Source organism: Lathamus discolor, chromosome Z, assembly GCF_037157495.1.
Source record: "Lathamus discolor isolate bLatDis1 chromosome Z, bLatDis1.hap1, whole genome shotgun sequence".
NCBI lineage: Eukaryota > Metazoa > Chordata > Aves > Psittaciformes > Psittacidae > Lathamus > Lathamus discolor.
The window spans coordinates 12,106,910-12,131,200 of record NC_088909.1 but is presented as its reverse complement, the minus strand read 5'-3'; the positions used below and the strand labels follow the sequence as shown (position 1 = coordinate 12,131,200).

Below are 24,291 nucleotides of genomic sequence, written 5' to 3'. Positions count from 1 at the left end.
CAAACCCAACAGAGCCCAAAGCCAAAGGGGGGCTTGCACATCTCTTCCGTGCTCAAGGTAAGGAACGCGGCGGCGGCTCCGCGGCTGCCCGGGCCGGAGCGCGCAGTGCGCGCCGTGCCGTGCATCGCATTGCATCGCGGCGCACCGCGCTCTCGCCTTCTCCTGCTTCCCCCTCCTCCTTTTTATTTAATTTTTTTTTTTTTTTTTTTTTGGAAAGTGTCTCTTCAAACTAACTCGGGTCTTGGCTCCGCAGGAGAAGCGGCGGAGGGGCGGTTGTTTTTTTTTTTTTAAAGCTACAGGACCCGTTTGCAGCCGCCCCGCTTTGATAGCGCCGTGTCTCTGTGTGTGTATGTTTTGTTTTGCTCCGCTCCAGCATGGGCAGCGCCGGCGGAGCCCCGCGGCCCGGGGTGCCCGCGCTGCCGCCCCGGCCCCGGCTCTGAAGACGACGGCCAAGCCCCAGTGCGGCGGAGGCAGCGCGGCTCGCTCCGCGCTCTCGCATGGTACAGCGGAGCCGCGGGGGTCGGCCGGGCGGTGCGCGGGGCAGCGCGGAGCGGGGCGCGGGGGTTGGCGGCGGGCGGCTCGGCACAAAGGGAAGGCGGGCGACAATGGGGAGCGGCGCGTATGGAAAAGACGGGCGGGCTGTGAATGAAACTCTGGCGCCAGTGAGAGTGGAAGGCTTGGTCTGGGGTAGACTTCAAACCACTCTAGGCTATAGTTTGCATTTCTGCTCCTGCATGCGATGTGGCACACTTCTGCAAAATTAATACATTAGCCTGGCTAATGCTCACCACCATTGGCTGCGCGGAAAATGTGCAGGAGCGGGGATTCGGGGCTGGCTTTTTGGTGGGTTTTTTTTTCGCCTTTCCCTTGCATTCATCTAAGACATCTCCTCTCTTGTTATGTGGGAATAAGTAAAGGACGCCATGTTGTGCCTTTTTTTTTTTTTTTTTTTTTTTTTGTTGAATTTTACCTTTGGGCACGCAGTGTGTTTAAAAAGAGAAAGGAAGAAGTTGAGTGACCGGGTGTATTGCTTGCTGGTGATTTCCCTGGACATCACGCCTGGAAAGGCGTTTGGGTGACGTGAAACTTGCACTGAATAGGCTGGAGATAGGCGGGTTGGGAAGGGGGGAAGCCTCTTTTTCTTTTTTTTTTTTCTTTAGATTTTTTTTCGGCCGAGCTCCTGAGGGAGCTGCCCCCTCCCCCCCACCCCGTAAAAGTTTCAGGCATCATATCCTCTGTCACTCGGTCCAGTGTTGAGGGAAACAGTGGGGAGGTGGGGAGGTGTGCGCACAAACCTTCCCTGACTTTCAGTGTCGAAGCCTTGGAGCCCAGGGTTTGCAGCCCTCCCCCCCCCCCGGCTTTGTCTGTAGGCCCGGTTCCCGGCGTGAGCGGTTGTCTCGGGGTGGCTCCAGAGGCAGACCCGAGCGGTCGCCCTCCCTGGGTGTGTAGAGACAAAGGTAATTGCCGGGTCTGCAGCCACCGTGTCCCTCCGGTCGCGCCGGCGCTGCCATGCGGGTGACTCCTGCAGCCGGTCACCGCCCCGGGGTGCTGGGCTGCGCGGGGAGCCTACCCCGGAGCTCTTCAGGGCCTGCTGGCTTGGGAATGGAGGTCTCGGTGGGGGGGAGAGGGAGAGGAGGACAGCCCCCTCCCCTTCCTCTCTCCTGACTCCGGCCTGGGAGCAGTCCCGGGGTGCGTGAGTCGTGGCTCTGCAGGCGCTGGACCGGGCCCCGGCCCCCGGGGGAAAGAGCTGCCTCATGGCAGGTCCTTAAACCTGCAGTTCTCAGCTCACGTCCTAAATGTGCATGAAGGAATTAAACTGCGCGAGTGAATAACAGCATTAGTTTCAATTAATTTTTATCCTGGCAACAATAAACTTTAGAAACAAAGCGCTTTTACATCCTTAATTAGTCTTGCTTCCCATCTGTAGTCTTTTAAGTGCCTGCTTCTTGATTTAACTTTGTCCCTCCTTCTGAGCTGCCTCCTTTTCATTCTTCTCCCTTTTTTTCTCTTTGCCCCTTCCAGCCTGCTGCCGGTTTCTACCCTGCAACCTTTCACCTCCCTTGTCCCTCTATGTCTGCTCTGCACGGTTTATTCCTGCTGTATTTTCCCAACATCCAACAGCAGTATTGGTTACCATGGCCCCGAGCTATGTGCAGAGGTGGGAAAGCTTCATCCGCCCAAAAGTTCTTACACTTTTGAAGTCTTTCTTTTAGTAGGATCTGAAATGTATCATCTAGAGTGTGTATTAAATGAACAGTATTCCTAAAGGCTTTAGAGCAAGAAAGGCAACACCCTGGAAAATTCTGCAGTCTTTCAGCATTCTCTGCCCTAGGGTTATAGCCCTGGGCACGGAGCTGAATGGAGCTCTTACAACTGCCTTCTGTTTACCTTTTATGGTTAAAATAACAGCTTAGCAAAGAAGCAACTTCATGGAGAAACGATTCAGTGAAATCATCTCAAGCTGTAGCAGCATAGCTAGTTTAATCACCCCTAGAGAGCTGAACAACTGTGAGCACAATGGGACACAAAATCATTTTGTGTGTAAATGAGCATGGCATTGTGATTATTTCACTTTGCATGGGCAAATAGTTTTTACAAGCAGTACTTATGCAGTTAGCTTAGAAAGGCAGAAAAAGATAAGCTGGTTCTGAAAGATCTTGGTGTGTAATGTTGGAAAAACTAAATATTCACATAATTTGGGAATCAGGCTCTATTGATTTTGCCTTCAGCAGGTTTCTGTGTTACTTATTAGAGCAGGGTTATTGCCTGTGCCACTAGTTGGGATGCTGTATCCTGTTGTAGGCGACTAAAGAGCAAGGATTATTTTACATGGTTTAATAAATGAAGTTTGTTAGTGTTTCTGCGATATTTACCCTTAAGGTTTTAATTTTCACATCAGTATTAGAAAATATGTGCATAAAGACTTTTGCTGGATAAATACATTTAGGATTTTGCTTTGTGCATAAAGTAAGTACATTACTCAGTATGATGAATTTTAGCTGCATTTCACATTAAGAAGAGGAAGGAGTCATTAGAAATAGGGTTACGATACCTTAAGAAATAGGGAATTTTTATTTTTATTTTTTTTTTGAGCAGTAAGAGTGTTTTCAGTGCCCTTCTTGCGATGCTTAGCAATTATGCCCCCTGATAATTTGCTCATACGAAAATGATTGAATTCCACAACTTTAATAAAAATGTAGGATTCATTTTTCTAATATGAATCCTCTCCAACCAGGGGAAAAGCCTTTACTTTAATTCCCCTTCTCTTCCTCTCCCCCAGAAAGCCAGTGGCACCCTCAGTAAGTACGAAAAGCCATAGAAGTTTGAGAATTATTTTAGCTTTCCAGTGATTTTCTATAATTAAGTGTTTTTTCAACACATGCTCTAGCTGCGAGATGCCAAAAGCAGAGGATTGTTCAAAAGGTCCCTCCAGTGAATAGTATAAATTAAATATCTACTGTGTGAGTATGGCCTCACTGAGAATCTCAGACTCTCTACAGATCAAGGAATTTACTGGTACACTAACATTAAACACAATCCTAAGATAGCAGCGGTGTTTAAATATGCACAAATAGATTCAGATCACTTGATCTTTAGCTATCTGTGCATATTTTAAAATTGAAGTCTGTATTTCAAGACAAATGGTTAAACGTAAGACACATTTACAGAAGACTGGAAGTCCTTTGATTTCATTTGGAAGTTGTAACAAGGGGTGCAGATAAGCCCTAATTAGGCACTTGTTTTGTGAAACTGCATGATATATATTTCTAAGGCAGCTGTGTACCATGCACCTTTATCATTAGTGATAATGGTTAGGGTCTGAACAAAGACAGGATTGACATTTAGCCTGGATCTTTTGACCCTTTCATTTAAGTGAAGGAGTAGAGAGCGAGCATGAGTTTGCAGTGCTCTTTGGTAAGGAAAAAAAAAAACCCAACCAAAAACCTTTGTCTGTGTTGGCAGACAGATGAGGCACCCACAGATTAGTAAGCACGTCGCTAAAATACTGTAGGTACTTACACACTAAGTTGTTTTTAAAAGTTAGTTCTGTTATTTATGCTCTATGACATATTGAAGATTGCCCACAACAGGCTCTTGTGGGAAACAAGAAAGCAACGTCTTCAGTCATGAAAGGATTCAGTCACTTTCCTTGAAGGTGGTGCTGTAGTAAAAATGTTAATGCCCAATTTTGCATCGGCTGACACAGAAGTCCTAAAGACAGAGTTGGTATTTGCTTCGTGTTCAGTGCAGATGTCCGTCCAGCCTCTGAAGAGGAAAGGATGTGGATTCATAATGGGGTGATGTATTTCTGTGCTGTAGATTCAGGAAATTCTTAGGAGCTAACCAAGATGGAATACAGTAAATGGAGATGTTGCAGTGACTTTGTGAAGCTGTCCAGCTGTATTAACATTTCTCAATCCCTCTCTATACAGCTCAGATTTCTATTTTTTTTTTTTTGGGGGGGGGGTTGTTTTTGCAAAGAATTGTTGCTGATTGTATGTTCATCAAGTGGGGTAGGCAGGCATCTTGTGCAAAATACTGCTAAGAGAAAGGCAAGACCAGCTTTAGATTTCTAAGAAAGATTGTCAAAGTAATGCTGGAGAAATGGGAATTCACTTTGCCATGCTGCATGTAAAGTGCTTGTCAGATATAAGGAAGAGCCTGAGTGCTTGGTAGCATGCTAGCAGAACAAAATACCAAGAAAATTAGATTATATTCAGAAATGTCCTCAACTGTAATGTTTTGCATATGTTGCTTTACCCATAAGGGGGAGAATGGTTGGACATTTTCTTAAACTTTTATAAAAGGTTGTTTTTCTGTTTGACATGTATGCTGTTTGTACCGATTTAACTGAAATCAGCTTTGAAACACACGTTTCATGCAGAATAAGCTGTGTTTTTCTTCCAGAAGAGAACTGATGAATTTTCTTTTGCTATGGTTGTCCTGTTCATTTTTAAGACATTTCAGTATTTTTGGGTTTTTTTTTTTTTTTTTTTTGCTTTGTACGTCAGCTGAGGATTTTTGGATTCAATTCAGAAATTTCACTAATTTTCAAGTATTTTCAGGGTAGTAAATGTTAGGTGGATTGTTGAATTTGTAATTTCACATGCCAGATTGTACAGTACTTTCTCACGCGCCTTGCCATGAAAGCATGCGTCAGTTTACTTACCTTCCTGTTTTCGCTGCTTCCAGGTATGAATTGCTTTCGGTTTGAAAGCTTATTAGTTCTTTATGTCTGATATTAAGGCTTAACTGAAAATCATACATTTATTTCACAATTATTGAAAGTAAACCAGAAAATTGATCTTAGTTTGATGTGAAATTTACTACATGTATAAACTGAATGCCTTAGGTACTGAGGAAGTCACTAATTTAGAGGTGTCTTGTTACTGAGACAAACTTGCAAAAACGCCTGAATCCCGATTCACAAATTGGTTATTCGTATGTCAGGGGATATTTCACATCTAACACATAAGCCCGCGACCTTTAATTAGAATTTTGCAGTTTGTTTTATGCCCCTTGAGGCTGACACCTTGAAAAAATTTTTTCTTGATTTCTTATTGCTAATAAGCATCTTTCTCTTCCCCTCTGGTACTTTGAAGAAAATGATGCAAATACACTTAATTACAGTGGTGGCAATAATTTGTTAACTGAATATGTGATCAGGCAGATGCAAAAATGATCTGATTAGATCTGTGATCACACTGGAAAGAAAGGTAACACACTGGTAGATTTAAGAGAAACTGTTCTTTTTTTCTTTCCTTTTGCAGGAGGGAAGAAGCATGTCCCGTCTGTCTCTAACACGGTCCCCGGTTTCTCCTCTGGCTGCTCAAGGAATTCCTCTCCCAGCGCAGCTCACCAAGTCAAACGCTCCCGTGCATATCGATGTAGGAGGACACATGTACACCAGCAGCCTGGCTACCTTGACGAAGTACCCAGATTCCAGGTAAGACTTCGGTGTTTTCAGGCTTGTTGCCCGTTTCTCTTCATTGCATGGAGAGAGGCATGTACCTGTGAGGAATATTTCAATGCAAAATATGATTTATTCACCACTTATGAATAATTCAGTTTCTGATTTATACAGTAACTTCACTGGGCTTCTACAGAAAAAAAAACCTGTAAAATCTATGTATTATTTAGAGAGTCTACTCATTCTCTCTCTTAACGTCTTCTGCACTCTGCCATGGTGTTTGGAACACCTGTTGTGCTGCTCTAGATTATTTCCAACTGTACCAAGAAAGATCTTTCTTTCATATTTTGGAGGGGGGAAATGAAGTCGTTTTCTCCCTCTTTAAGAAAACCGTGTGGCTTTGTTGTGCTGGGACTCAGGAATGCTTCTGTTGGCCAGCCAAAATCCTAACCCCAGTGGTAGCTGTATGCCTCACCATCAGTGGTCATTTCCTCTGGCCAGTGGTCACCTGGCTGACCCACTCTGTCTGCTTATAGCTGCAGACAGGATTGAATCTTTGTGTGCTTAAAGGTAGCGGGTTTGTGCTGGACAGGTTGGTGACACATCTGGCAAGATTTATTTAGATCTGGCTAACATTATCACAGATTAGACTCCATATACGCCCAATTATGAATAGATGCAGCATGAAGGTATACTTGTGTGTGCTCCCAGTCCTACAGGGTGTGTGAAGGGTGGGGGATCCTGGACAGCATCAGCCCTGTGCTGGTAGTGTGGAAGAAACTGCTGTATTAACGGCTAAGGCACTGTCATCGGAGCAGCATATTAAGACCTACCTGGTTTTGATTTACAGTTATGATCACTAAGCCAGTTGAGCTCTTCATCATTCAGACTGCTTGTATTTCAGAAGGGCAAGTGCCTCGTACGTAACCAAGAGAAGGTGTGGATGTGCAGTGTCAGGGTGCCCAGCGGACTGGTTAAAGGAGGCACTCTTGACTCCAAACCAAACCAGAGCCCAGGTCAGCAGGTTTCATTGCCAGAGGTTTTGCTACCTGCATGGCCTTTTCATAAAGGACAGGTTTGGGTTGGTTTTTTGTCTTTTTTCTTTTTTTTTTTTTTTTTTGTATGACAGCCAGTGTAAAGCTCTGTTTTCATGTGAAGATTTTTCCTTTAAAAGAACGAGGTATTTTTACAGATTTGGCAGGTTCCCAAGCAATAAATGACATTTATGGACACACCTTGAAATGCTTCTGATGTCATAAAGCATAGGGCTGTGATTTCATTCCAAGGAATGGAGTTGCTGAAATTCTGCATGGAAAAGAAACAATTACTGAAATACCTGTATTTTATGGCCAGGCCGAACAATATGATTTTTCTGGACAATGCCTATTTAATGATGTCTGTGTAGTACTACTTTAATCATAGAGAAGAAATCTGTTCAGTGGGGAGAGATTTATAGCAGAGAAGCAGACAAATGCTTCATAGTATAAAGAAATACAGGGAAGATTCAGTAGTTGTAATAGAGTAGCACATCTGTTTCCACATTTTAAAATATCAGTGCTGACAGTATTTTTAAAATATGCCCTATATCAAACTTACTTAATGAAAACTTCAGTTATGGAAGCTTTGGGAGTATATATATAAATTCACAGACTTAATGAGTATAGGGTATTGATCTGAAACCTCCCGTTTGATAGTAACAAAAGAGTATTTCTTCAGATTTTGTACTGTGTTAAAACTGAAAGTACAAAACCGTGACCAGAGCTCATGTCCTGCCTGATATTTTGCTGTTTACTGGTTTTTTTACCATTGCTGTTTTATCTCATAAGGGTTGAATGCTTTTTCAGCTGTTCAAACTTCAGTTGTTGCTGGAGTAAAAGCTTACAGGATGAAATCTTTAGATGACAATTTTATCCAGCATCCCAAGTAGGAATATTGCTAGATACATTATGAAGTTATTACAAAGGGTGCACCTTAATCTGTTTCCTCCCCTATGTATTTATTTACTTATTTATTTGTGTATGTGAAATCTCTCTGCAGTGCTGCATAGTAGACTTGGTTGGTTACCCCCCATTAAGTCTGGCTTGCTCTCATTCCTGTTTAAGGCAAAGTACTTGCATTGATTTCAGTGGGGATGGTTGAAACTCCTGATGGTGCTTTGCTGCCCTGGTGTGTATCTTCCATAAGGCACAGGCTTATCTTCGCAGTGGTCTTGCTGGGAGAGGAATCTCAGGTCTGTCACAGGTGCAGAAGGAAAGCAATAGCTTTTCTGAGCAACACATCTGGAATTAATGGCCAAGCACTGTTAGCTTGTGGTCAGTGATAACATGCATGGCCACAGACAGAGGCGTGACCATACTCATCCCACACAGAGCTTCCTGGATTACTTTGGTTAGCGTATTAAACTCTCGGTTTAAGGGTGAGTTTAAAACTCCAAATCTGAGAAATTATATTCATACACTGTATTTCAGCAAAAGATGTAAGCTGATACTCTGAAATGCTTTGTTAAATCATAGCCCCAGTCACATGTAGTTTGTACTCACTAAAATTGAAAGCTGTAGAAATAACTCTTCCTATTTATTTGTGTTACAATGTCTATTTCTTTATCAGTGCTCCAAACTCCTAAGTAGGCTTTTAGCTTGTAGTACGTACTGTACATGAATGTTAAAGGACACATACAGATTGTGAGCATGTGTATAAATACAGTTAGGGTGTGCATACACAGAGACATCACATGCTAATGGAAAACAGAAGAAAATAAATCATCAAATCATGTTTATACTCCATAGTATTTTGAGGAGGTCCAGTCATGTGAAGTCATGAACAAACTCAGTTCACTTTGACTTTGAAGGGACAGAAGAGCTACCAGCAGCTTGCCAGATTAGACCCAGCAGGAGCAAGTATAGGTATGACCAGTTCCTGCCTATACCTGCTCTCCAGTCACCCCTCTGGTATGATATAAATTACAGCTGACAGCATTCAGCATGGTAGATTTCTTACTGTAATTTGTTAGGATTGACTGTGCGTAGCCCACTCAGCTGGCTCTGCCTGGCTGTTCCCAAGTTAGGTGGTTGGCTCTAATTTGGAGAAAGGACCTGATTCTGAAAGTCTTACTCACGTGAATGAATGGCTGGTGATATGAAGTCAGAGGTCAGTTCTTGCATTTTAGTGATCCCAGAGTTGTTTCAGAGCAACTTTGACAGTCTTCGATGTTGTTTGTATTAGTGCAGCTGCTGAGAGAAAAGCTTTTGTTCATTAATTAGATTTGCATAAGTGAAGGGTGCCAGGTTAGGCATTAAAGAGGGGCAGAGGCCCTCTTTCCAGTTAATTTTTACAGGCTACATAAATACACCTAAGAAGGAGGGAACTTGAGCAGTGAACAACTGGTGTGACAAAGAAGAGGGTTAGACAGCCACCACCAAAGATGGTTTCTAAACCACTTCTGCTCACCTTATGCGCTACTCTTACACATCTCATCAGTTGGCTTTTTGAATGAAATGGTGTAAAACAAAGAGGGTGAAAGGCAAGGAAAATGAAAAACATAGAAGAAATTATGATCAACAACAACATAATATTTCTGTGGTCACAGAAATACTTAAGAAACAATATTACTAATCCCTCTTTAGCTACTTGAAGCTGCTTTTTTGTGCATACCCAAAATAGCCATTAAAGTTAACAAGCTTTGGAGGCACATGGAGGCTGATGTTGTCTTACGTGAATCTGAGGCTCAATTTCAATAGTTTACTGACATAGCAAGTTTTCCCACCAAAACTCCTGATTCTGATAGTTGTGAGTTACAGGTACAAAGAAAAATCCACTGTTGAATTTAGTCTAGTGACCCTTACCATCAGCATCTTATTTCTGAAGTAACTGGATAAGTAGACAAATTTTTCATCTTTGAGAACATTTCCTCTAGAAATTCCATTCATGTTTTCACCCAGAGGACCTCTAAAGTATCCCCTTCACACATTGACACTTGAATATGGATTTATATGACAGATTGTAAAGGCTGCACATCTATAAAGCACATCTATAAAGCGCATCTATAAAGCAGGTTGCAAAGAGTATTTATCCAAGGGAGCGAGACAATTCTTACATATAAAAAACAAACCCACACCAAAAGCCAAGCTCCTAACATGCAGTCAGGAATACCCAAAGACATTGCGAGATCCTTCAGTCTTACTGAACTCGATGGCAGACTTGCAGTCTAGCGCAGCAAGCCCCAGCTTCTCAATTTCACTGGAAGTTTTGATACCACTTTGAATTTCTCTTAGAAAGCAGAACAAGATTTTTCATTAGAAGCCTGTCCTTTTTGCAGCCCTTAATAGTTTTTTTAACTCAGAGAATTGCTGTGAGCTCTTTGTCAGTTTTTCTGGTATAAAAGGTGAATATATTTACCTTACATTCTTGGTTAATTAGTATTTGTTGCATAACCCTCTATTAAAGATAAGTATGTTCTTTTGTTCAAAATGTATTTATAAAACTCATGCTTTTTATGGCATTAGTTATGACAAAAGCAAGCAGGAATAAGACATAGTAGAGTTTTCCAGGCATACCCCTGCCTCTGAACCCATGGACTTCTTTGGTCAAAAGGAGTTCACTAAAGCACGTCTTCTCTGAGTGTTTCTTGTCAAACTGTCGTTCTTGTATAGACCCACCTTCAGATAAACTCTCCTGCCAAGCCTGACTTTGTGATTCCAGCTGCTCTGTAGCAGTCTGGGGGGGTTTAATTCTCCTGCTTTTTCCTCCAGTTCCTCCATCTTTCTGGTTGCTGTAGCTCAGCATTGACACCTGAGATCTGCTTTTCCCCTGTTCTGCAGCCACACTGGCCTGGACTGAGTTCAGGGGAATGCTCTTCTTTAAGTTTTAGGACCCCTCTGTTGTGCCTGACAGAACATGATTTCTGACTCTGTATAGCCAGATGCAGTGGTACAGCTCAAACACATTTGCTGTTAAGATCTACGAGACAAATTTCCCACATCATCCTTTACACTAAGGGCTCTGTACGAGGTCCTGCTCTGCACTTCTTGGGAGGGAACAGGGAAATTCTTAATTTATGTATGTTTAGGATATATAGTTCTTCAGACTTGGCATACCTGAGAACATCTGACATTTCTTGCTCATGTAGGAGATCAGTCCAGTGTCACTCACTGTAGCAGCTGTATTTGTTAATTTCCCATTAAATATGTGTATTATTGATGTTATTGCCCAAAACCAATGTCCAGTTAGTAAATTCTGTCGCTTGCCCCAGACTGGCAGTTAGGGTGTCAATCAGTCCTGAAAACACTGGGACTCTAGATGGATTAAGTGGAGACCAGATTTCTTTATAACCAGAGATTGCTGGTGGCTGTGAAAGCATGGTGTGTTCAAATGGCAGAATCCTGGTCTAGAGCAGAAGCCTTGTCAGCTCAGTCGGGCCAGCTCAGCCTCCCGCCGGCCCAGTGCCACAGCAGTCCTGCACCACTGCAGATTAATAGCATTCATCTTGTATAAGGTGTCTCCCAAACCTCTCCATGCTACTGCCATTCCACACTGCTCACCTACACAGCATCTGTATAGTGTCTTGTTCCTCTTTAGTCCTTCTCTCATCCATGCACACCTACTAAACGACTCTGGTTTAAGCACAGTGTAGGATGTACACGAGTGTGCTGCCATGGCACTTTTCACCCTTCATAAGGTACTGTGCTTCCCGCTGATCAGCTGTTGACCACCCTGCTTGTGGGGTGACACCAGGTTCTGAACTGTTGTGTATTACATAAAAAGCGGAGTTTCTGAGTTGGAGCCAGCAGCCCACATTCAGCCAAAGTGCTACAGAATGTGCCTGCGCGTGACCTGCAGTGTAAAAGCTCATTAATTTTTATAGGTACTGTGAACTTACACCATACACAGACTTTAAAGCAAAACACTTGAAGAGTCAGGAGTGTTTTCCCTGCATGTTACAAACGCTCAGAGGTGCAGGTCATGGGCACAGTGCACAATCACTGCGTATGCGTAACGACACCACACACCAGTGTAGCAGCTCTGCAGAGAAGGATGAGCCTGCCAGGGCTCCCCGGAGCTCTGCTGTTGTTTAAGGCAATCAGGTGTATGCTACAGATGAGAACCAGTAAAGGAGCTGAAAACCAGAGGTTTTGGTTCTGTGCAGTGCCTTTTTTGAATTAACATAAGAAGTTTCACGGAGATTAAAATAATTTTCAGTTTCATTTCACCCACCTGCAATTTAGAGATAAATCTTTCGAGTTTTTCTTACTTGGTTATTGACTGGGCAGATCTCTTCGGTTTCCAAGTGAATTTTGACCCTTAAGGAAAAAAACTCTTAAAAAGGGCATTTCCCTTTCCCATCCTCTGTCTCCCCCCAGCCTGCCTGTGGATGTTGCACTTACCAGAGACAGAGCTGGTGCAAGCGAAGGAAATTGTATTGCCAGATTGCCAGGCTGCTGAACAAGTCTTTCCCCATCTGCAAAGCCACTTTGGTATAGGTGCTGCATGGCTGAGGTTGCAGAAGTCCATGCAGCACTTTGATAAGCTATGGGGAAAGTGTGAAGTGTTTGTTCCTTTGGGCTGTTAGGATACATACAGCACAGCTCCCCTGGGGCAGAGCACAGTGGGTGGAGATGAGAAACTGTTTCCTCTTGCAGGCTGGCCAGAGCCACTATGGTGAGAGTCACACCAGTTCTAGGTTTGTGAGTATGAGGGCATGACCTGGGCCAGAGGAGGGGCACGTGGCTTGGCCTCTATGGAAAATAAAAACAGTCTGTAACAGGGATGTAATTACAGTTGGGAATGACGATTTTAGATACCCTGTTTCTAGCTTTCACTAATAAGAAAAAGTTCTGGACTTCGGGTCTGACAGAGCCTATGAAGCTCACCGTAACAGCAGATTTCCGCATGTTACCCAGGGCTGTTGTTCCACAGCTGCAGCGTTGGCTTGGTGGTAAAGGAGACTAGTCCCTGTAACACTAAGTCGCTGAAGTGACTTGGGGAGATGGGAGGGAGGAGTTTATATGGAAACTAATTCTTCACATGTGCCTATGTCCACTTCTCCAGGATCTCCTACTAGCTGGCATGTAGGGAGCCACATGAGACCTAAGCTGTCTGCTGTGATAAAGGTGTTTACTACTTCCCAGACTTCTTCACCACTGCCTTGCCCGGCACAGCACTGCCCAGGGATTGCATGCAGGCTCTGGAGAGGAAAGCAATTTCCCTTTCAGGAGTACACATCTACTGTAATTGAGTGATGAGATTGGGCCCTGTTGATGTCTGACTTATTTGTGTGTTCACTTGGAATATTTGATGAAATGTAGAAGAAAATACTGCCTAGATAGTCTCTCATGAACACGCTTTGGGAAATTATTGTTTCTCCGTATACATTTACAGCCTGGGTTGTGTGGAGTTCTAGGCATAAATGGATATTATGGCATTTAGGAAGGGGCAGACCAAGCTAGTCATGGAGTAGAGAAGATAGCAAATCAACACTTGTCTGACTTACAGAAATAAAATTATGGCTATGGTGCTATGTCTGGCACAGGCTTTTCAAAAAGCTTGAATCTGAGAGAACTGCACATTCTTATTCACATACTGGCCTGCTCAGCCCAGATAGTGGAAGGGAAGAGCAGATATCTCCATGCAGCCTGGCAGTGGTCAGGGGGAATGTCCCTTACAGCCTCTGAGAGGAGTCCAGAGGATAAACATTTAACAGTGTCTCCAGTACCGTCAGTGCAAAACCTAGCTGACCTTGTCCTTGTCTCATTTTCTTCTCTTCCGTTTCTTCTTCTACAATGGTGACACAACTCTATCTGATTTACACTAAGGATATTAGCAATTTCCACCCTTCCTGCTTACAACAGGTTATAAACTAGTCTGGTTTATTAAAACTCACACAGAAATGCTGATGGAGAGACCAAAAAATCAACTTTTTGTGGGTTTTGTTTGTTTGTTTACCACTCTAGCAGATTCTGAGGTTAGTTGGTCAAGTACTTTGTCATTTCTTTCTTGCTACTTTTGCTTACCACACACCTGACAGGGCACTTTGGTGCCAGCAGCACTATTTAAATATTTTTTAGCAGTCATCTTCACAGTGTTAATATGAAAAGCATTAGTAGCATACTTTCAGAAACCACTCCCATGGAATGTGTGGAAGAAACCTGTCTCCTACTTTTATGTGCTGCTAGTGGAAACTGTTTCCTGCCAGTGTAAAATACTGCACCTATGTTCAGGTTCACAGCTGTAGCAGCTTTACACTTAAAGCAAAGGGGAATCTCTTTTCTGATGGCTTCTTCATGTGCTGTGTGTCTAGCTCTCTCATCATAGGGAGAGGAGTTATGTAAAGATGTGGATTTGGTAACTTTGTACTGGAAATCGTGTCCTGAGGTCACAGCTAACCACCAGACCAGTGGAGCAGATGAGGTACAAATGAGGTTACCTCTTCATATTTGGTCTTTGGAATCATTGGTGTTTGTCTTCTGATTTATAAAGACCTTTGCAATGGCAAGTAGACCTAGTCTGCTTAGGGGGGTTATTTCATGAACTACTTAGGAAGTTTATAAAATAGACTCCCTAGATTATGAAGCAAGGTGGTATCTGTTTTGTAGGGAGGATGTTATGAAATGAATTTGTCTCTAGGCCTAACTTAATTATTTTAATGATCCCACTGGTGGCTGTTATAGGTGTCGTTCTGTGTATATATTGTGACCTACATGCTTGTGATCGTTTATGAAATCTAACATTTAAAAATACATTGGACCATATTAATTTCTTGCCTACTTTCACTGAAATAAATAGAGGTGGTTTGGATATTGGTACGTTGTGTCAAACCTGTCTTCCAGTGAAGTCAGTGAGAGTTTTACGGTAAGATTAAATGAAAACAAAATAAGCCCTATTCTTTTAGAAAACTGGACTAATAATTAAACCTGGCCAAAATAATCCCTAGTGTAACGCTGTTGACCTATGTGGAGTTATACCAGGGATGTATACTGTTGTGATGTGTGGAGAGCAGTTAAGAGAAGCTGAACGTTGTAGTAAAACGCTTCTGCTAGGTACTCATGGTACTGTCTCAAAAACAACAGGCAAATGAAGACAAAGCATCATGCATTTACGGGTCCAGCAGGTATCCTTCTTGGTCAGATGGCCTTCCCAAAGAGATGACTGCTGGTTTTGAAGGAGTTACTCCAAATTTCTACCTGTGTAACTGTCCTGGGTTCAGCTGAATCAGAATTAAGCTATTCCTGGGTAATAAAATCTTTAAGAACAAGGTGCATATTTAAATAGAAGAAATATGCAGGTGTGCAAACACATGATGCTTATGTGAAAGCATGAGGGGTGTACTAGATCTCTCAAACACAGAGTAACAGGATTGTGTGGAGGATGCCAGGTTATAGTTTAAGCAGGTCATGCTCTGTGCTGCTGCTGGCCACAAGGACTTTGCCAAGTTTTTCTGGTGCATGGAATTGTAATAAATTGATGAGTATCCCTAGTCCTTCCAGCACATCAGCTTGTTCCCTTGTGCTGTACTGGCATTAAATACATAATCTGGTGACTGAAACAGTAAGTATTGTCAGTCACTCTCATCCCTGGTATAACTCCATTGATAAAGAGTTACATCAGGCTGGTGGTTCTCTTAAGCCAATTTGATAACTGGGAGAAGCTGCAGAGCTAGAATTAAACTCCAGAGTTATAAACTCCTCTTTATGCTCTGTCTACCAGCCTGCCTACTCCTTCACCTTATCTGCATATAATTCAATCTTTTGATGCTTAAAAAAGAAGTGTCAATCTATAAACATTTTAGAGGGATTTGCTCTTTTTTTTTTAGCTGATTTACTCTCACTTGAAACTCCAGGCAGGATGGCAGTTAGCTTCGCATGTGTACCCAGTTGCATTCCTTATTGATGCAGTCACTGTGATGACTGCCTGCCTGTCAGAGCCAGGCACCAGGACAGTGGCTGAGCAGAGATACTGCGGTGTTCACCTGTACTGTCTTGATTTCGCTCTACTGTAGTATGATACGCATTCAAAGCCTAAAATTGCTGCTTTTTTATACAAGGAGGACCACATAAAGCAAAACCTGAAAGGAGTCCTGCACGTGGATGCTGGGAAGCTGTTATGTGGCATTTGCATCTTTACTCTTGGTCAGACTCAGAAGGGATCAGTTGGCAAGCATTGGAAACTGAGATCTGTACCATAAAGCTGAAACGCTGAAGGAATCCCAGTCCAAAGGCAGGCTCCTGTTGTGCCTCTCTCCTAATGGAGTGCAGATGCTGCCAGTGCTGCAGGTAATCCATTTTGATCTGGTAGACACTTTCGCAGCAGCAAATCTGTCTTGAGAAAGCGAACAGTGAAAACCAGGCACTTGAGACTCTTTTCAACCTCTTTGGTGTCATACTATGTCATGCCAACAAGTTGTACCAGGACAGTTTATACCAAAGTCTGCAGCTTTGGCATTTGGGGCACAAAACTTCGAATTAGGATAAATTTGGCTAGTGGAACTCCGTAAGAACTGGTAGATGACAACAGAGAAACGGGGTCCTCTGCTTGTGCTGGAGTTGTCTGGGAGGAAAAAAGAGCTGAATTTGGGCCAGTTGTGCCTAATACAGCTGTTGACTGAAGAAAAGAATTCAATGACCACTTTTTAGTCCTACAGGGGGGGCGGAGGGGAATCACGCATGAAGTTGTAACCAGTTCCAAACATATTTCTGCTTCTGTTCACATGTAGTTGTATTCTGTTCTCAAGCATGAGTGTTAAAGTAGGGGCCTGCTTCTGCTTTCAATTAAATCAGAGGATGTTTTGGCCTTGCCTTCACTGGGACCAGAATCAAACCCATGACCATAATATTGTATTTAAGAATTAATCTCTTGCAGTCACATAAAAAAGCCAGGTTCAGCTTTCAGTATCTCATCAGAATCCAACAGTTAATGTTTTCCTACTATTTTAAATTTCTTACCAAAGTTAATTCTGTAGGGCATATGTCCTCTGTGCATCAGGTGTATTACTGTCTCCTTCCCAGGTCTGGGCTCCCTCTTTTTGCTGGAATTTGGCCATGGAGCCAGGCTCTTCCCAGTGGACATGTCAGTGGGGTCGCTTCCTCTCTGTCCCTGCTCTCCAGCTGCAGTAACAGAAAACTATTGCAGATTCCTCTTTGCTTCTGCCTTGCATCTGCCAGCAGTTCAGGCTCACCAGCAAAAACTGTTCCACTAGTCCTCCTACTTTGTGTGGGTATATGGGCTTTGGTGGTTGTTTTCCCGTCAAAATAGCTCTTTAACAAATCATTCTTCGTGTGTTCAGTTTCTTTAAATGAACAGCCAGGAAAAGTATGTTGGGTACAGCTTTATCAAATGTAAGAATAAACAGGAGCATTATTCATTCATCATACTTAGAGAGGCTGGTATCATTCCTGTTCTCAGCATGAAGATGTCCCAGTGCAGCAGAGGTCAGTGTGGGCACTGAGGATGCTCCTCCGAGGTGGTGCAGTGCTGCAGTCCCGGACAGCCTGTGTTGTAAATATGGAAATAAATAAAAGAACTGCAGAAAAATGAAAGAACTGTAGGAAAAAGCTGCTCAGCTTTCACATGTCTGGGATCAGAAGTGATGTGGTTTAAGCAGAGTAAATATTCTACCTGTTTACAGGAGCAGCAGGTTCCAAAGTGAATGTGTTAACTATCACCATTTGCACTTTATAAAAGATTGTGCAGCCCTTCAGTATCTATCCCTCTTTTCTCCTGCTGTGTATTGAAACATGCTGGTTTCACAGCACCCACACATGCAAAAGATGCAAAAGGCCAGACCCGCACCCTGAAAGATAAATAAATGAGTTACATTTGAAATTTTCCCTGCCTTCAGCCAGTCCCAGTAGGAGTTTTGCTCTTTGCTCTTTCCATGGGCAAGGATTTAGCCCATTTATATTAAAATACAACTAGTATCTACATGTTTTTCAACTTCCCAGTTGTACGAGGGTGATGGTATTGGAAGTAATGTCCAGATCTAGTCAGATTTGCAAATCTTAGTAAAAATACTGCTAGCTTGCACTTGATGTTACAGCAAGTAGGTGAGCAGTAAGAGATCTGGCATTTGGTGCAGCTCTGTCCTCAGCAGGGCCCTCAAAGTACCATGATTTAGGGGGGAGGGATGGTTAAAGGAATAGCAAGAAAAGGCTTGTATAGGCAGGCATGTTTTGTTTGAATTGTGCATCTTCTCATGTATTAACAATTTCATTCTGTTGAGTGCCCACTACTCCCACAGATTTTGAAGTGAAATGCAGTTCTTGCGGGATTGGGACCTTTGGGAAACTAGGGAACACTTTAGTAAACTAAGATGCTAGTTTAGAAGTTTGTTTAAATTAAAGAATTTTTGTTCTTGCATTGATTTTCATAGCCAAAATTTAGTTTACATTCTCTGTTGAGAAAACATGAAAGGCTAAGAATCCTTGCAGAGCTCAAGTCAGGACAGCATCATGATGGCATAAAAAAATCAGAATACTTTTGCAATACAAATTTATATTATTATTTTTAATCTTCACCAACTATTTAGACAAAAGGTCAGTTTGAATGAAGTAAAAGACGTAAGACGAGTAAAAGTAACCTGAACTTTATACCAGAAAAAATTACGGTACTAAAAATCCATCTTACATGTGCTTCTTCGAGTGTAAGTCCATGATTTAAAACAGAGAGGGATTCCGAAAGAGCTAAGGATTACTAGGAATGTATGAGCTTCTGTGCAATTACCTGGACTTAGGAGTATTTCACTGGAAGAATAGTATTTAGCTTCTAGTGTTAACAAGTTCTGTATTTTGGGGATTTATATTACATTGTAATATTATTTGGTTACTTTTATTAAGAATATGCAAGTCAGCCAGACTCTGGCCTTCTTACTTTCCCCAAGCAGTTACTGCTTGGTAGGAATAGGGGTGGCAGAACTGGGCTGTCTTGAACTGCAATAACTGCAGCCTCTGCTTCCTTTTGGGCTGCCGTGCATCTGCACGCCTTCAATGGTCAAAGCCTCTGTTCTGGTGATGGTTATTCCAAAACAGCTCAAAACAGCAAACAGTATGGTTAAGCATCAAAAACTGATGGGGCGCTGTTTGTCACTGTCCCTATTACAAAGGATAAACAAGCCCATAGTGAACTTCTAGTGGAGAAGTGCAAATTGTACCTGTATTTGAAAGTTACTTTTTTTTTTCCTGTTAAGCACAGCGAAGGCATTTTGTGACTGATGGCTTAAATAAATGTGGTCGGATGCTAGTGTGTGTAGTGATGAGTGCTGTTCTGTCTGTGTCTACTTACTCTGCCTATAAGTGTGGTTATAGGCCAAATGCCGCAAAAGGATTCATAATACAGCAGTTTAACATAAAAGGAACTGTTTCTTCACTGAAATCTTTTTGTAGCTGTTAAAATAACACACTGAATTAGACAAATGATATTTTCATAAGGCAAAATATAACCATTAGCCTGACAGAGAGTTGGACTCTGCCACCATTACTCAGGACTAAGCAGCATTTTGCTCTTGAGCTGTTGACTCCCTGTGAAATGGGTGGTAGAAGGCAGACCCTGGAGACAAACATTTTGCTGATAAATTTGGGATGAGTGGCCAGTGCTGATGGGCCTAATCCCCCTATCACAATGAGGTGAAGGGCTTAATGTTAATATTGTAAATTTGGTGGACATGAAAAGTGTTGACAGGAAAGCTCATGGGAGCCCCAATTCTCTTAGTCGCTGTAGTTGTCTGAGCACTCCTCCTCCACCCTCAAGACCTGATGGGGTGCTTGGCTGCATGGATGCAGGACCAGTGTGGCTCTTGACTGCCAAGACAATTTTTTAATGCAGGAAAAGACACTGGCTTCTCTAGCTGGCATTAGTGTTCCCAATTTCTTGTCTTAACTGCTGATTTATGTATAGGCAATACTGTCTCTACAAATTAAAAAATAAGTGTTATGTATTAAGATCTAAAAATACATACATATTTCCATAAAATTATGTATCATAGTCACCTGCCAAAGTGTGTTAAGTGTGGAGATAGGCTGTTAACAATAGGTAGAAAAGAGAGAACTGTAGGATCTCCTGTCCTTACCATAAATGCACTGTGGTATTTCAGAAGTAATAGGTAATTTCCACTTCAGTGAATTCTATTACTTGTTGCTTCAGTGGCCTTCAATTGATAGTAGCAGGGAACTGAAAACATACTTGTCTGTGCCTTTGTCTTAACTAGAAAATCCATTATATATCTAATTTTGCTTTTTAGTGACAGTATAAAGAACAGAAAAAAAGTCCTTCTGGAACTTCCTAAGACTGATTTTGTGTGGTAGATGATAATATTCTTTATGGATAATTGACTTGTAAAAATACGTGTTGATGCTATATAGACTAGCTCTGATCTGTTGCAAAAATAGATATTGTAGCCTGAGCTGCAAAATATGAAGTATTAAATCTAGGTAATAGATCCTGCAGTTCCTTCAGGTGCTTAATAGTTAATGAGTACAATACCCTTCAAAAGCACTGCAAAGTGAGGATGTGGCTCAGAAAAACTCCTTTGGCTTTGCGGGATCAGTACTGGAAGGCAGGAACAGGTGGTTATAGGAGCTGGTGATGGATAAACCTTGTGTGTTAATTCCTCTATCTCTCTGCTGAGATCGGGCCCTACTCATTTTTTGTTCAGACTGAGAGAAGGGCTTTGGGACTAGAAGTTTTAGTATCTCCATTTAGTTCTCACAGGTCGGTTTTGTACTTGAATATCTGAACACTTGAATATATCACTTGTGCCATGAGGATTGAAGGGACCAGGGCTGAGCAATGCCTGTACAGGGTGAGGCAGTACCTGGAGGGTGCTGGACATCTGAGGCTGCCCTGCTGAAACGTGGGTGCTCACCCTCATCTTCTAGGAGTGGTGGGAGAAGTACCTGGTCTAGGCTTGTTTATGCCAGAAACACCCTTTGGAGCATCTCTCTGTGTCTTCAGGCACATGAACTGGTCCCAGAGCACACGATTGCTTGGATTTACCATAGTTTACAGAGCAGTAGTTTATACTCCCAATTGAAGACTGAGACTCTTCCTCCCCCACCCCCACTTTTTCTCCATCACTGTACAAATAAAACATTTAAAAGATGCTTAAAACAAAATTCTCCCCAGCTGAAGCATCCTCCAGGCTGAGTGCATGCCTGAAGCAGTCTGAGGTGGTCAAGATGTTACCTTGGATTAAAATGGGAGCTTGTGGCAGAGCTGTAATGCTAAAGCCTACACAGTTTCTGCAGCCTGTCATCTGTGCACAGGCCTGGACTGCAGACAGTGCCTCTGCTACATGCTAGTTTCCTATAATTAGAGAACGGCTTAAAACCACTGGTCAGGTAGCAGGGTGTGAAGGTATGGTATAACCATACAACAGAACTTTGTTTATGGATTTTCATGCTAATATAGCTGAAGTTTTAAATTGAGGCAGATCAGAAAACCTACTGCAGCCAGATGCAACCTTTAGCCACATTCCTCGCTGTACAGGGTGTGAGGGAGCATGTGTCCTGGCAGAGACCATGTTTTAACATCCCTCCCTCATTAGTACTGTCAGGCCAGAAGGCAGAAGACACCCATTTGCTGCTCAGCTGGGTTATCCCTGTCCGCCTCCGGCCAGTCCTGCCTGCTTTTTTCCGATGCATTGGGTGTTTTAACATACCTCCCTGGGGAGAGCAGCTGCAGGTGCTTTCTCCATGAGTTTGCTGAGAACTTGTGCACAAAACCCATGACTTTTACAGTCCAAATAATGGAAATATGGAAAGCACTACTGCGAAGGCCTGGTAGCACTGTCCCATGCCTACCCCAGACTGTGCTGCTGTGACTGGGATGCAGCAGTGCCAGCAATTTGCTGGCTCACAGCATGCAGGCACTGGGTAGGCGCAACTGCTCCAGCTGCTTTCTCATTCTTTCCCAGAATTTACTTCCTTGTGATGGGACGTACAGGCTTGTAACAGACACAGTTATGCCAGGCACCGTGTAAGGCGCTCCAGTCTCAAGCACCTCTGCTCCAATTCACAGCATTTTTTCTTTTCCAAGCAGGTAACAGTATCTATCCTACACACCTTGAGCAAATATTCAAGAGATAAGCAGCACTGTTTGTGCTCAGCAGCAATGACTCTGCTTGTACACCTGGGATGCTTTGCTAACGTGTACCATGGGGCAGTTTCAGGTCACGCTCAGTGTCCCAGCTCTAAACAACCCTCTTCCTCTCTGTGGCATTTCCCACAACCACCTCTTCCTCCAGATCCACAGCAAAGCCCAACAGCCAAGAATGACTGACAGCTGCCGGACAGAAGGCAGGGATTGCTGAAGTTACTACCAGCTTCACTGCATGCTTGCACTGAGTGGAGCAGGAGAGTGCACTTCTCTCTCCTCCTCTCCTCTCCTCTCATAAAATTAGGAGAGAGACACATCTTGCTGACAGTTTGCTGAAATGTGCATTCCCTGCTGATTTGACATTGGGCAGGAAGAGTGTCTACAGAATCAATTTTTAATAAATGTAAACAACTAAATTATGAATGACAAAACATACCACTGAACAGTTAAATATTAATCATGTAATTACTTAAATTAATACTTTTAGTGCAACACTGTGATAGTGTTTTACTTATGCGGTGTTGCTGTGCTGGCTTCGTGGGTGGGACAGGACAGAAGCACAGTGGCTCCCCTGTGGTGGGGCTTGGGAGTTGAGGGCTCTGCTTGTACTTGCTGCATCCCACCTGCTGGCTGTCCCACAGGTCCTGTGATGCTGGGTGCTCGTCTGAAAGCCTCTGGAACCAGATTTACTCGCAGAATCCCAGACTGGGTTGGGTTGGAAGGGACCTTAAAGCTCATCCAGTTCCAACTCACTGCCATGGGCAGGGACACCTTCCACTAGACCGGGTTGCTCCAAGCCCCATCCAACCTGGCCTTGAACACTGCCAGGGATGGGGCAGCCACAGCTTCTCTGGGCAGCCTGTGCCAGTGTCTCACCACCTTCACAGGGAATAACTTCTTCGTAATGTCTAATCTAAATCTACCCTTTTTCAGTTTAAAGTCATTCCCCCTTGTCCTGTGACTATACGCCCTTGTGTAAAGTACCTCTGCAGATTTCTTGTTGGCCCCTTTAGGTATAGGAAGGCTGTTAGAAAGTCTCCCTGGAGCCTTCTCATCTCTAGGCTGAACAAGCCCAGCTCTCTCAGCCTATAAAGCCTTTGAACAGAAAACAGAAGTTCTTTCTTAGTAAGAGTTGCCAAGAAAATGGCTAAATTGTCCCAAACCAGAAAGGAACCCCCCCACCTCAAAAATGTTCCTATCCCAAAGTGCCATTAAACCCCCTGACGGTGTGTGAGGTACAGATCTGTGGCTGTGAGCAGTGATGGTCTCAGGAAGACCTGAGGGTGCTCCAGAGGGAACCGGGGATGCAAAAAGCCCTGGGTGCTTCTAAGATGGAGTTGGATGAGTTTATGAAAGAGATGGTGTGTGATGAGCTCTGCTCTGGGGGCCAGAGTCCTTGCTCTGCAGGCCCACCCTTGTATTTCCATCTTGATGGGTGCTGCAGGGAGCTCATGTGGACAGTCGGTTGCCAGCACTCTGGGGGGCTGTGGTTAGCAGCAGCCGTTGGTAGGTGCTCACACGCAGCTTCCTCCCTTGCCCAAGAAACTAAGAAAAGAATTTACTGGCGCTCTTGTCCTTGTGGGTTGGCTGTCTGCATTGTTTGTTTTTAATCTAATAAAAGGAGATCTTAATATCATAGTAAAATCAGTACAAAGGTAGAAACTCACCCCATGGCGTTTTGGCTAAACATGATTGAAAATGTAAAAAGCCTTTAGCAGAAACAACAGGAGCACAAAGAAATTGTAGAAATAGGATCAACAGGTTGTGTTTTGGGTGTTGGGAGGAGCAGGGAAGAGCATCCAGACAGGATTTGAGGTGCTGGTGATACCTGCTAAGCTGGAGGCTGGACACTGACCCTGTTAGGGCTCTGCTCTGCTGGGACATGGTACAGCAGTGGCCAGGAACAGGGACCCTGTGAGGGTCGGGGTGGGCAGCAGTGCGGAGTGGTGAGGAAGAGCTCATTGCTGGGAGGGCAGGAGGAACTGAGGGGGGATAGATGGCTGGGAAGAGACCATGCACTGGGAAGATGGTGTGAGCATTGCAGGACTGGCCAGGGAGGTGGAGGCAGTAGAAAGCATGTTTGCATCTTTAGGCTTTCAACTACTAGGATTGATCTTGGCTCAGTCTGTTCCCCATCTGGAGATTAAATCTTGGACAGAAATTTTAAGACGGTTTTAAAATTAGAAAGTGAAGCTTCCCATAACTTCTAGCTCTCATCACATCGCAGGGCGCTGGAGCTTCCTGAGCCTGCCAGCCGGGCTGGTACCTCATTTCTGATTGAGCACTAACAAGTTTGCACA

At 43.4% G+C, this 24,291-nt stretch overlaps 1 protein-coding gene and 1 long non-coding RNA gene across 2 annotated transcripts in view; one reads left to right on the top strand and one right to left on the bottom strand.

Annotated features, from left to right (window-relative positions):
* Positions 1 to 293: 293 nt before the first annotated feature.
* KCTD15 (potassium channel tetramerization domain containing 15) overlaps positions 294 to 24,291 on the top strand; it is a 44,425-nt gene continuing 20,427 nt past the window's right edge. Inside the window, exons 1-2 of the mRNA XM_065661620.1 lie at positions 294 to 500; positions 5,772 to 5,947. Coding sequence (XP_065517692.1) covers positions 498 to 500; positions 5,772 to 5,947 — 179 coding nt within the window. The 5' untranslated portion in view covers positions 294 to 497. The remainder of the gene's footprint in view (positions 501 to 5,771; positions 5,948 to 24,291) is intronic.
* LOC136004703 (uncharacterized) lies at positions 8,047 to 12,187 on the bottom strand. The gene is made up of 3 exons (XR_010608576.1): positions 12,122 to 12,187; positions 9,027 to 9,141; positions 8,047 to 8,190 (listed from the first exon to the last, which is right to left on the bottom strand). It is a non-coding gene; the product is annotated as an uncharacterized LOC136004703 (long non-coding RNA).